Source organism: Charadrius vociferus, unplaced genomic scaffold, assembly GCF_000708025.1.
Source record: "Charadrius vociferus isolate BGI_N301 unplaced genomic scaffold, ASM70802v2 scaffold385, whole genome shotgun sequence".
Classification (NCBI taxonomy): Eukaryota; Metazoa; Chordata; class Aves; order Charadriiformes; family Charadriidae; genus Charadrius; species Charadrius vociferus.
The window spans coordinates 248,116-260,497 of NW_009648925.1; the positions used below are offsets into that span (position 1 = coordinate 248,116).

The following is a 12,382-nucleotide window of genomic DNA, read 5'->3' on the forward strand; positions in this document are numbered from 1 at the left end:
AACCAGTCTTGCCAAGTAATGATGGATCAGTATGGACAGGCTGCTTTGCGCTGTGAGCATCGCCTCTTTTTGGAAAGTTGTTCTTCTCTGGGCTTTTTATGGAACTAATTTATCCTTAAGTCATGCAGACTTAAGAGAGCACTAGACACTAGATATCTGCTCTTAATTAGATGTGGGAAACTGATCCAAAATGGATTATAGTCAAGCAACCATTTAACAATTATGTGTGCAACACAGACAAATAAACACTTAAGTGTGTTTTCTCCTGCAAAGCTCCTCTCTGTGCACAGTCAAAAGCTTAGAGTGTTAGAGGTAAATAAAGTGAATTCCAGCAATGATTATTCATATGGAAGTAGAATAAAAAGCTGCAAACAGAGCAGAAGACTCAGTAAGTTTGCTGGTGTATGCTTGGCAGAGAGCAATGGGAAATGTTCTGTGCTGAGTTGTCTGTTGACAAGGTGGCCAGCGATCCTAACAGGAGATCATAACACTACAGGGGCAGACTGTATGGCTGAATCAAAAGCTGTCTTGTTCTTCTAGGCTCCATTGTCCCCAAAATGTACTCTTCCAGACTTAGACACCTGGATCGTTAATCAAACATTTTCCTCGCTCAATGTCACATCTGCTTAATCACTGGTGCATAATTAGAATGGTGCTAGTTTAATGACTCTGCAGAGCTGTCTTGTATTAATAAAAAATACAGCACAGATCCAACATAGTGGCGATGCAAGTCCCCTCATTCTTCCCTATCAAAACGTTTTAGTCATGGAAGAGTCACCTTTCGATGGGATTTACTAGTCTGCTTTCAATCTGCGTTCCCTCTCCTGTTTGCCTCTCTGCTCCAGCAGCCCGCAGAAGTGGCAGGTTTTTCTTAGTAATGTTGATAATTGTCCATTGAAAATTAAACTGCCATGATAAACTCATTGCGCAGAGGCACGGGGCTGGTAATGACTCTTTGTCATTGCTGATTGGGCTGTATTTGAACAGCAGCTCAGAAGAGATTTTCTTTTTTCCTCATTACTAATTCCCTGAAGCAGTCTTCCACTGTGTACAGATCACTGGCTCTTCTTTTGAATCTTAGAGACTACCATTTTTGTGCAAAGTACATTTCTTCTATCCTTCTTTGCGTTGCTTATTGTCTAAAAGTCAGATAGACCTACTGAAGAGCTGCTACGCTCGCTATGCGTGTGTACCAGCAAAAAAGCAGACTACAGTTGTTTTTTTTTTAAACATATGTGCTATATATATAAAAGATTAAAAAAAAAAAAACCCAACTTTAAAACATACTGTTAAAAGTAGTCATGCACCTGGAAAGAAGAAAGGCTAGTGTTTTGTCATTCTCAGCTGTCTATTTCTCTTCCATAGGGAAGTATCTATGCAAAGTTCCTGAATTAAAGTGTGGGGTTTTTTTCCAATTTCATTGGGTTTTATTCAGAAGTAGAAGAAATTACTGCACTTCATTTGTCCTTTTCAAATGGAATCCTCTTCTATAATCAATCTATTAGTAAAACAATCTGGCCTTTATATGATTAAACTATCAGCAAAGCAATATTATGGATAACAATATTATGGATAACAAATACAGTGACAAAAGTGAAAAGAGTAGCTTGTAAAGCACAAAGAATATCTGTTAGCATCTATGGAGGTAATAATTTAAAGATTATTTAATTTCTAATACATATTTCTAATAAATTTAAATTCTAATACATATTTGTCCTCTGAGTGTATTTGTGTAGTGCATCCTGTTTAAGCTGTCTGATAAACAGTTAATATTCTGAGCCAGCGGCATATAAATGTTAACAGCTGGAGGCTGGGCAAGTCTTCTATTAAATGGAGCCAAAAAAAGCCCTAGACATTAATCACTGTGTTGCATCCTGATGTTTGCGATGCCACCTCGATATGTGATTACAATATGTTCTCTATCATCTATCTGAGGTGCTATCACCATGATCGTAAATGACATGCCTACCAGTTTTTCAGCATTTAGCAATACTTTATTACACATCATAGTTCCAAAATAAGTAACATTATGCCACATTTAGCTAAGGAATTTCAGTGTTTAACAAGAAGTTTGTTTATACCTTTTGCAGTCAACTATTACATAAAGTCACTAAGAGCAGGGTGTGGGTTCATACACAACCCAGCCACAGGATCTGGCTAAACTGGAGAGGAGAGCATGGAGGACCACATGGTTTCTTTTGCTCAGGGGAGTTTTCCATCTGGTCCCTTATCATGCTTCTAGCTCAGCCACTCTAGTCTGGTTTACAATCCTTAAATCCAAAACAAAATGAAAAAAGCAAACACCAGCATGAGAGAAAATGTGCGTAGGGACAGTGTGTTCTGTTGTGATACTTTCCAGCCGTGTTAAACCCTTTGAAAGAAGCCTTTAGAAATTTGCCTTCATTTCTCCTTCTTAAAAAAAAGCTGCAATGATTATGAAAGTGGTAAGACTGTTATTTGTTAGCCCTCAGTTCCACTGCTTTTGTGGTGGATGTGTGCAAAAGTATTCGGATGCCATAACAAATGCCCAGTCCAGGATCTTGGGTCAGAAATGAATCTAGTGTGGCTCTTTAAGCCTTTCAATTGTAGATAATGGGATATATTTTGAATCATCAAATAAGAGACTTTTGATTTGTATGTGATGCCCAATGATACAAGTATAATTGTTTTCAGTTTGGAAACTCTAGAACAGAATCTTGTATTTACAACAGCTTTCCCCCCAGCTGTATGCTTTGGACTCTTCTTAAACCCAGCAATTCCTGACTTACTCTCCCGCTTGATTTCGGTGCCTTTCCACAACTCTTTTCAAGCTCAGGGGGAAACTGCATCCTGATGCACAGCAAACAGATCTTACTAAATTGCAAACCTGTTTTCAGAGGCCTGCCAGGAATATACCCTAGAGTATGCTGTATTGTCGTATTGCTGTGGACCATCTTTTACACAAAGGTGGAGAGAGGATTACTTCTTGCTGCCTGCTAATTAGGGGATGGCATCAGAAGGGTGAGCAGAGCGGGAGCAGTCTTGGCTCATGAATCATGATTAGGCTGTGGCAGGCCAGTTGTGAACACCCTGTGGAGGCCTTGCAGCCAAAAGCAGAGAAAGAGAGTGTTGGTCTGAGCAAAGCTTTTGGCAGGGACTGTTTTGTGGTGTTTTATAGAGCGTTGTGCGTAAACAGTACTTTTTCTTGATAGTTCTCTTCTTTTTGCTGTTTTGTTTTGTTTTGTGTTCCCCCCCCCCATCTCCTACCTCTTTTGATGGGAAACTCAGTGCAGCATCTTAATGCAATTATCGGTCCTCTGTTGATTAATGTAGATTTAATTGCAAGAGTAGTTTACATGCTTATATTTTAAGAGCCTTGTGTAAGAGATTAATGAAAGGGTGAATAATGGTAAATACATTAAACAACATTATATAACCACATAAATATTAGTGATTGTTACAACACTGGACATTTTAATGACCCAGACATGTTGTAAATAGGTATTATGAACACTGTAACATTATCTCTGCTCTCCTTTGCTCCTCTAAATGTTAAATAACCCCCCCAGCAAAACCTTTTCAGTGTAGGGGATTTTATGAGTTAGGGTTTATTGTTGCAGTGCACCACTGTGCACAGAGTTGGGAAAGCCTGACAGGTGGAAGGGTTTGCAGTCACTGTGGTTTGGTGGTGGCCATTGGTTTTTGTCCAAGTGAGGGAGGTTTCAACATACAAAATGCAGGGGACAGTACTCCACACCGTCAGGTTAGGGTGACTTTGTGTGGGAGCTCTCTAAATAACAGTCCTGATGAGATCATTCCTTGATATAGAAAATAGTTAAGGGTTAACTATATCAAAGATGGGGAATAGAAGGGAGAAAATTCCATGGTTTACTGGTTAGAGGTTATTGTCTGCTAGGGAGGTGATGGTGCAAGGCTCCTGTGAGCTCCACAGATCTGTTCATGTATTTTTGTGTCCTACAGTCACCTCCTCATGTGTGTGAAAGTATTTTGGGACTACATGAGGAGTTTCAGGCGGGTTTGGGGAATTTGGTTTGTGTTTTTGAGAACCACCGGTCCATCATCGCCCCATCCACAGGGTAGAGTTCAGCTTCGATCATGTTTTAAGGCACATTCATCTTTTACACTGGAGAGGAAACCTGAGTGTTAACAGTTACAACACATAGCATTGCAGCATTTTTGGATCTAGATTAAATGCTCAGGTGACACAAGAAATAGTGTATTAAGAAATGTAACCTTGGAAACCCAAGTTTTTCACATTCTAATTATCATGCATTTTCCTAATTACAACCTGACTCTCTTCTCTGAGGTCCCCTGTTTTTACTGCTGCGAGGCTTGCTCTTCTGCTAGGCTCCACTCTCAGCTGCCCTCTCATCTAACCTCCCCGTGCTCCATCTTCTCCTTTCAGGCATAGCAGTGGTAATGGAAGGAAGGTCCCTTCATTCCCTTAATTGCTGGTACCACCCGAGGAAACTGCCACACGCGAAATACTTTCTCATTTTGCAGCCAGTGTAATTCTGTCCCATCTGATTTCTCTTACGCACTGCTATTTGGTCAATGCCTGTCTCATAAGTTGAGCTGGATATCTATGAATGCTAATGAACTCCCATACATCAGTCTTCAGTTATACCATTAAGTTAAAATCCTGATGCAGATGTAGGTATGTGATACCTATGTATCAGAGATGTATAATTTCTTCAGTGGTAGTATTGCCACCAGGCTATAAAGTAACATTCTAGGGGTCTTGAATTATTTTATCATGGATGAATATTAAAACTTTTTAAAGCCTAAATGTGTGTAAAGTGAGCACTAAGCAATAATTAGGACAGGGAACTGCTGGAGAGGGTCCCGCAAAGGGCTACGAAGATGATTAGGGGATTAGAACACCTCTCTTATGAGGAAAGGGTGAGGGACTTGGGTCTTCTTAGGCTAGAGAAAAGACAGCTGAGGGGAGATCTTATTAATGCTTATAAATACTTAAAGGGAGGGTGCCAGGGGGATGGGAACAGTCTTTTCTCAGTGGTGCCCAGTGATAGGACAAGAGGTAATGGGCACAAGCTTGAATATAGGAAGTTCCATCTAAACATGAGGAGGAACTTCTTTACTTTGAGGATGGCAGAGCACTGGCACAGGCTGCCCAGAGAGGTGGTAGAGTCTCCCACTCTGGAGACATTCAAAACCTGCCTGGATGCCGTCCTGTGCAACCTGCTGTAGGTGCACATGCTGTGGCAGTGGGGGTTGGACTAGATGATCTCCAGAGGTCCCTTCCAACCCTGACCATTCTGTGATTCTGTGTAATAATTGGAGAAGGATAGTAATAGGAGTGTGGAAGAGGTAAGTCTCTGGGAGAAGCAGAAGTACAAGAAACTGAAACAGCAGAAAAGGTAAAACTAAAGGAAAAAAACCCACCACCACCAACAAAGTAAACTCCACAAAAGTGAAAATTTCCTCTAATTGGTTTTAACTGTAAGGTATTATTTCACTTAAAACTATCCAACTGAAACTATGAAAAAACAATACTACAAAGGGTTTGACAGATGTTGAGGATACATTCTTACAGCTCTGGGATGTATTGTAGGTTACTTCCATCTGTCTGCTGTGTGGTATATTTTTGAAAGACTATGAATAAGGCACTGATTTAAATGTTATTGTAGTTAAAATTCACAAAAATAGAAAACCCAACATTTTATAGTAGGTGAAAGAATAGAGCAAAGATGAAGGTAGTAGCTAGTACATCAATAACTTGGAACCAGGCTTTAAGAAAACAGAGGAAATAAAAGGGAGCTGATACTGAGGAGCCATTGCTGAGGATGTAGAACCTAAACGCAGCCTAAAACTTCTTTTAAAGACAGACATTTCTGTTAACAGCAAAATACACATAAAATGCAAAATTAAAAAGAAATTCAACAATGCACAATATTGACATTGGAAATCAAACTTGAGAATATATTGTTCATCGGAATTTTGTTTTCCATTTTAAAGGTAAGGTGGAAGAAAAGCGAAATTGTGTGTGTGTGTGTGAAGTTCCCTTATATTTATTGGTTGCAGAACAGCTTTTTCTTTTGCTTTCACTCTTACTGTCTCAAGCTCTTGTCATCTTCTTTTGTTTCCATGCAAAACTCTGTTTAGCGAGACAGAATTGGATGTGGGTGAGAGAAGGAAGCTGGAAAACTGAAGGGCAAAAGACATTTTAAATGTACAGTGTCCTTTTGCCTCCATTTGACTTTTACCTTTGTGATCTATGGTGACAGCGAGACTAGCAGTCATTGCTTGTCCATGGGATCGTCACATCATGCATCACTGTCAGGAGATGAATTAGAACTCTTACCACGTGAGGTATTTCAAAGAAACTTGGGAATACAGTCTTTAGTGAATTAAGAAGGGAAGGCAAGTTACAGGTTGTTTAAAAAACATTTTTTTGGCTCAGAATAATGCAACAGTGTGAAATATACCTAATTTGGGGTTTCCAGCAATTTATCTAGTCAAAGTGTTTTCTGGTTGCATCCAGCTGATGGTTTTATAGGGATGTGAAGTCTTGATGTGGCTAGGTAGAACTGATGAATATTAGGGAATTACCTTCCCTTTTCCCTTCTCTTCTGTCTTTCCTCTGTTGTGATTTGGAAAGAGAATAAGAGTATATATGGAGTGCACAGTGCAGGACTGTCGAATTGCCCCATCTCCTAACTAGCTGATACTGTGCAGTGTCCTTCTCTTCTGCCTTTCCTCTGTTGTGATTTGGAAATAGGATAAGAGTATATATAGAGTGCACAGTGCAGGACTGTCGAATCGCCCCGTCTCCTAACTAGCTGATACTGTGCAGTGATGCAGTGGGAAACTAGCCCTCCTTCTGCATCTAGGGACTGTGCCTAATTAGGCATCTATATTTCTCCCTGTTTCAGAGCTTATTTGTCCAGAGGTCCCTTTCTTAGAGATCAAGCACAGATAAACTATAGAGACATAGTCATAAGGGGCAGCATTTAAGTCTGCTTCTTGAACGAAGGCTCAACAGCTTCTGACAAAGCAAGAAGCTTGAAAATAGTCACATATGCAGACATGCTAGTGGAACAAGCACCCTCCAGATTTTTGATAACAAGACACCCAAGGCTTTTTAATTCCTCATGTTTCCAATATGATATTTTTCCAACACTTCCTTTAAAACTCAAAAATATGTTCTCCTGAGAAGAGAACAAACCCTTGGGATCAGAGTCTTCACAAACTTCTTTTTTAATGAATAAATATATCTAATCCCTGTAGTGAATGTCTCAATAGACAATCTCCCAGGGGCTTGAGTGGCATACATCTCATGTCCTACGGCAGGGACAGAAACTTTCTTTTAGGCCCATCACCAGCTGATCTTATCTCCTCAGTCATCCAGTCAGGCATCTGTTGGTTCATGAAATGCCTTAGACATCTTTATGGGGAAACCCAAAAATCTGTCTTTTTTTAGCGAACTCAGAGATTGTGAGCTTACTTGTTATGTTAGGCAGGAGGAATGAGTCAGGCGATTTTTTTTTTTCCCCAGTTGTTAATCTGGAAGGGCTTCCACTGTGCATACAAGTAGACAGTTTCTGAATTTATTCCCAAAATTGTGCTTGTATTTACCAAAAAAAACCCCAAAACAGAACTCTGAGGAAATTTAAATGATTTTAAGTGACTTTAAGTCACTTAAATCTCCCTGAAATTATACTAGAATTAAATTTCCTGAAAGGCTTGATTGTAAATCCAACTTTAAAAAATGGGCTAATTATGTTTTTATGATGATTTAAAGAAATCAACTTTGGCAATGAACTCATGATTTCTGCTGGTCTAATTTTTATTTTCTTGTTTCTTAAGTGAAACATTAAAAAAAGTATGAAACAGCTCTGTGCTCCTTTAAACAAGAATAATGCCATTATAACAACAAACAGAAAACTATTCTGCCAAAACCATTACCTGCAGTCAAGAGATTATAGCTTATTGGCACTGTATGTACACCATGTGTCTGAGGTGTTTCTGGAGGCAAACAGAATTTTGCAGGTGAGTGCAAGCTGAATGAACAAAGTCATCTTCAGTAGGATTCAAAGGATTTTAAATCCCAAATCCACAAGACCATACCTGGATGCAGAATATGTGAGTAGCTGGTGTTGCCTTGACCTGCCAATAGCTTGCAGCTGAGCTACTCAGGTGTTTGCATTAAGTGCATCACTACTTTAGTGGTGGCGTAATCACTGATTCAAGATTCTTACTAAATGTGTGAAATGATAAGCACCATACTCCCTGAGAATGAATTTGGAAAGCTGCCTGGATTATATATTGCTGGAGACTGAGGTAGTGGGACAATAGTTAATAAACTGCTACAAAGCAGAGAAATTTCACATCTAAAAATGTTTTCAGTGCCAAGAAAATGGAATGTTATTCATAGATCAACGTAGTCTCTGCTTAAAGATGGCTAACTCATAAAAGCTAGTTTAAGCGCAGTACAAATCTGTTCTGAATGCTTTGTAGATACAAAAGGATGCTTTTCGGTTGTTTGGGTTTTTTTTTTTTAGCTCTTCTTTCCTCAAGACTGCAGATTTATTTTCTAACTTTTGATACTGTCACGCTCTTGCATCAAGCTAATACACAGTTTATCTTCAAAACTAATTTTTCCCTTTGATTTCTTTGAATAGCTTGATTCTAATTGTATTACCTAGGAACCTGAGTTTAATCTGTATATCAAAACATAGCATCTTCTCAGTTTACTGGAAGACTAGCTTTTACTGTTTGGGTTTTTTTTTTATTTTTTTTTTTTTTTTTAGGAATAACTCCTTAGCTGTTCTGAATGTATTAGTTTGTGGCTTTCTGTTTGTGTACCTTAAACCTCTGTTGAATTCATTAGCTCAGCAGAAGGTTTAAGCTAAACAGAACAGGATGCTTAAGAAGCAAAATAAGGGAAAGCCTTCCTTTGAATAGTGGATAGATCTTTTTCTACATAGCTATTTGTTTGTTTTCTTTCATCTTGTACCTTTGCAGTTCTATTATTTTTTCTGTCCTACTTTTTGTGTTCTTATCTGCGTTTTTCACTTCTTCACCCTTTTCCATTCATTCTGCAAATAGATGTCTTGAGATTCATTTAAAATTGTTTCCTTCAGTGCCCTTCTAAACACATTCTTATCTTCCTCATACATTAGATGCATTAAATTATTTCTGACATCAACATTACCCCTTGATTAAATTACAGCCCTGAATTCAATTGGGTGTCATGTAGTCTTGGATAGATATAAAGCAATACTAGTGTTATAATGCTACCTTATGTTTCACTTTACTCTCCACGAAGCATTTTCTTTCTTATAAGGAAGGGTTTTTCTTTAGCGCAAGTTGTCTTGCAAAATGTTTATGTGTATGATGTTAAAAGAAAAGCAGTAGAGACATAGTACACACCTATTCTTTTTCTTCTATGTTATCTTTAAGCCCAACCTACTGGTGAATGTCCCTTGTAATCATTCCTGAAGTACGCACCAACCAAAGTGTCTTCCTTCATCCTCTGTAAATGAGTTGGTTATAGTTGTTATCCTAGAGCTTAGTGCTTGCAATCATGATACCAAATGCATCAGCTCCTTAATTGGTATTTAGTGTTGAAGCCAGTTTCATCTGTTGCCATTGTATTGTTACCAGCTAATTAGACTAAGAATTATTTGAGTCCATTTGTGAAAATGACATAGGTGTTCTAAACCAGATCTGTCTTATGAATGGGAAGTTTTTATATTAAATGTAAGAAAATTTGGAAAAAAGTATCCTTATTGCAAACTCACTTTTATTGTTACTTCATTTTAGGTAACATTTAAAGCGTCAAGATACTCAGTTTCACCAGACTTAAGATTTGTTCTTCTTGCGTATGATGTTAAACAGGTAAGCTAACTACTCATAATCAGCCTCTAAATTAAAACTCTGAAACCCTTGTTGTTTTTATATTTCATCTCTGATGCCACATCATGTAACGTGATTCATGCAATTGATTTCTCTTCCCAAAACCTGCTGATGAAATGATGGTGAAGTGTGTACAGGAATATTGCAAAGTTCTTGGTGGAGGTATATTTCCATAGCTTCTCTGAAATCTCATGTGGTTTTTTGTAGTAGAGGTTTTGTAACCCTTAACATGTTCTATTACTAGCTGATTAATTGAAAGGATATCTTTTGATATTCCTTCCTGTTTTGAACAGCTGTACGTGTCATTTATGAACTATGCAAAAAAAAAAAAAAAATTAGGCTGATTCAAGCCATGAAAGTTTTATTATTGGCTTCAGTAGTCTGAAACCTGATAGTGTGAAAGTCTCTTGGACTATATAATGTGGTGTATTCCTTGTTTCTCATAGTATTTAGAAATTTTGTAGGCTATTATGTTGTTAAAAAGAGTTTCAATTAATAAAACCATATAGAGTTTTGTAAAATAAATCTTTGAACACAAACAAAAATGAAAATAGTGTTATGAATTTCCTCTGTGAATTTCCTCTGTGTTTGTACAAAAAGTTCTATCAAAATGTGAACTGTTATTCATTACAGAATAGCTCTGGATTGATAGACTGAGTGGTTATTCAAGCAAGTTTGGGTAGTCTGGGGTTGTTTTGCTTATTTTGGAAAAGTAAAATTTACAAGTATCTGTGACCTTAACATCAGAAGTCAATGTTCAGAAATGATAAAAGATTATTATTGTTTATCACATTATACAACAGTATAGTAGTTTACTTATTGTTTTGTGTTGATAACTGATAATGCAATAACTGTGTGTTGTGGATTGAAATTCTTAGAACAATAAAATATCTATTTCCAGGTCAGTATACAAACCTTCCTGGCCTCCTGGTAACATTGCTGTATTGCTCTGTATACCTGCAGCTTTAATAATTATATCTGCAAACCTGCAAATGTGCTGCAAGCTGATCTTCTGTTCTAAAGGTGTTGATGTAAAAGGATTCCTTTACTTGGGACTAGATTCAAGGAGGGTTTCTTATACTAATTCTAGTGGATCCTGGATCAAGCCTTTTTTTACAATATATGTTGACCAATAAACCAAGAAAGAGTTCAGTTCAGTGTTTTCATTGTGGAGAGTTTCAGTTTTATTCCTGTCTGAAAAATATTTGCTCCTTGCTGTTTCCATTCTTGATTGCTTCTTTTTGTGTGAAAAAGTTTAATAATCCCTTATACTGACTTAATTTCCTCATTTGTTGTATTGAAATTTTCAGTTTGGATGGTTTTGTGTGGGATTTTCTTACTAGTTGCATATATAGCTGAAATAGAAATATAGGGAAACATGAAAATATTCATCACACTTTATTACATCTAAATGTAGTGACATCAGGGGTGAATCCCTGTCCCACAGTAAAGATGGTCCATTGACATTCAGATTACTCTCAGTACATGCTGAATATATCACTTTGCAGGAGAACTCCCTTTCTGTATTTCAGTCTTGGTTTTGTTGCAAAAAGAAACTTTTCCTTCCTTTTATGGTCCAGTTGCTGGTAGTTACTCAGAGGGATGAGGTTTGCAGCATTTATATTTTGCATCTAGCTATTTCCTTTGCTCAAGTATAGTGATAAGAAGTAATTAAAATGAGAAATGAACAAGGCTTGGCAAGCAGTTTGTGGTGGTAGTCCTGGATGGCTTTGGATGAGGCTTGTGATGTTTACTCTCACGTGCTCCAGTGGGACTCATGGCTTTCAGACCAAAACCATAATGTGATTGTTGTGTCCTCTATAAGTGGTGGTGATAGTGCTAAAGTTGGTTAATAGCTGGATGTTGTCAGCCAGATCCTCAGTTGATGTAAATAATAATAATAATAATACCATTGAAGTCTGTTACCTCCTGAGAAGAAACTGTTTCTTAGGGTTGAAGGGAAAATCACCAAAAAGAGTGTAAGCTGATTCTTTCAGAAGTTCAAAAAAAAAAAAAAAATATTGTGACTATGTGGTAAAAAGCCTTTTTTTCCTCAAAATTTTCTGATTGTTGGGGTATTTGTTAGGGTGGTGAGGCACTCCTGTTTTCTGAAAATCTGTTGGGGAAAGGGTCCACAATGCCTTGGAAAACCTCGTTATTTCTGCATAACTAATGTTTCCTAATAACACAAAGGGTTAACTTAATGTTCATTCTTCTTGGGCTTTCTCTTCTCTTTTCCTTTTTTCTCAGTCAAAGCCAGACATTGGGTCTGGATGAGAAGAAATCCACCTGTCTACCATACTCCTTCCCCCAGCTGTTAACTATAAATTATAAAATTTATTGCCTATAAAATTAGAATTAATATTAAATGACTTAACTTAATTGGAGTTTTTCAACTTAGTTTCAGTAGAATGAGGCCAGGTTATTTCTTCATATTTCATTTGAGTGTAACTTTTTACAAAACTGTGGATTTGTGTTTTGTCCTGTGTTACAACACATG

The 12,382-nt window shown here is 37.6% G+C and overlaps 1 protein-coding gene across 1 annotated transcript in view; it reads left to right on the top strand.

The window, feature by feature from the left end:
- The window catches only part of DPP10 (dipeptidyl-peptidase 10 (non-functional)), a 249,825-nt gene that overhangs the window by 86,971 nt on the left and 150,472 nt on the right, over positions 1-12,382 (top strand). The window contains exon 4 of the mRNA XM_009887247.1: positions 9,790-9,864. Within this exon, the coding sequence (XP_009885549.1) occupies positions 9,790-9,864 (75 nt within the window). The remainder of the gene's footprint in view (positions 1-9,789; positions 9,865-12,382) is intronic.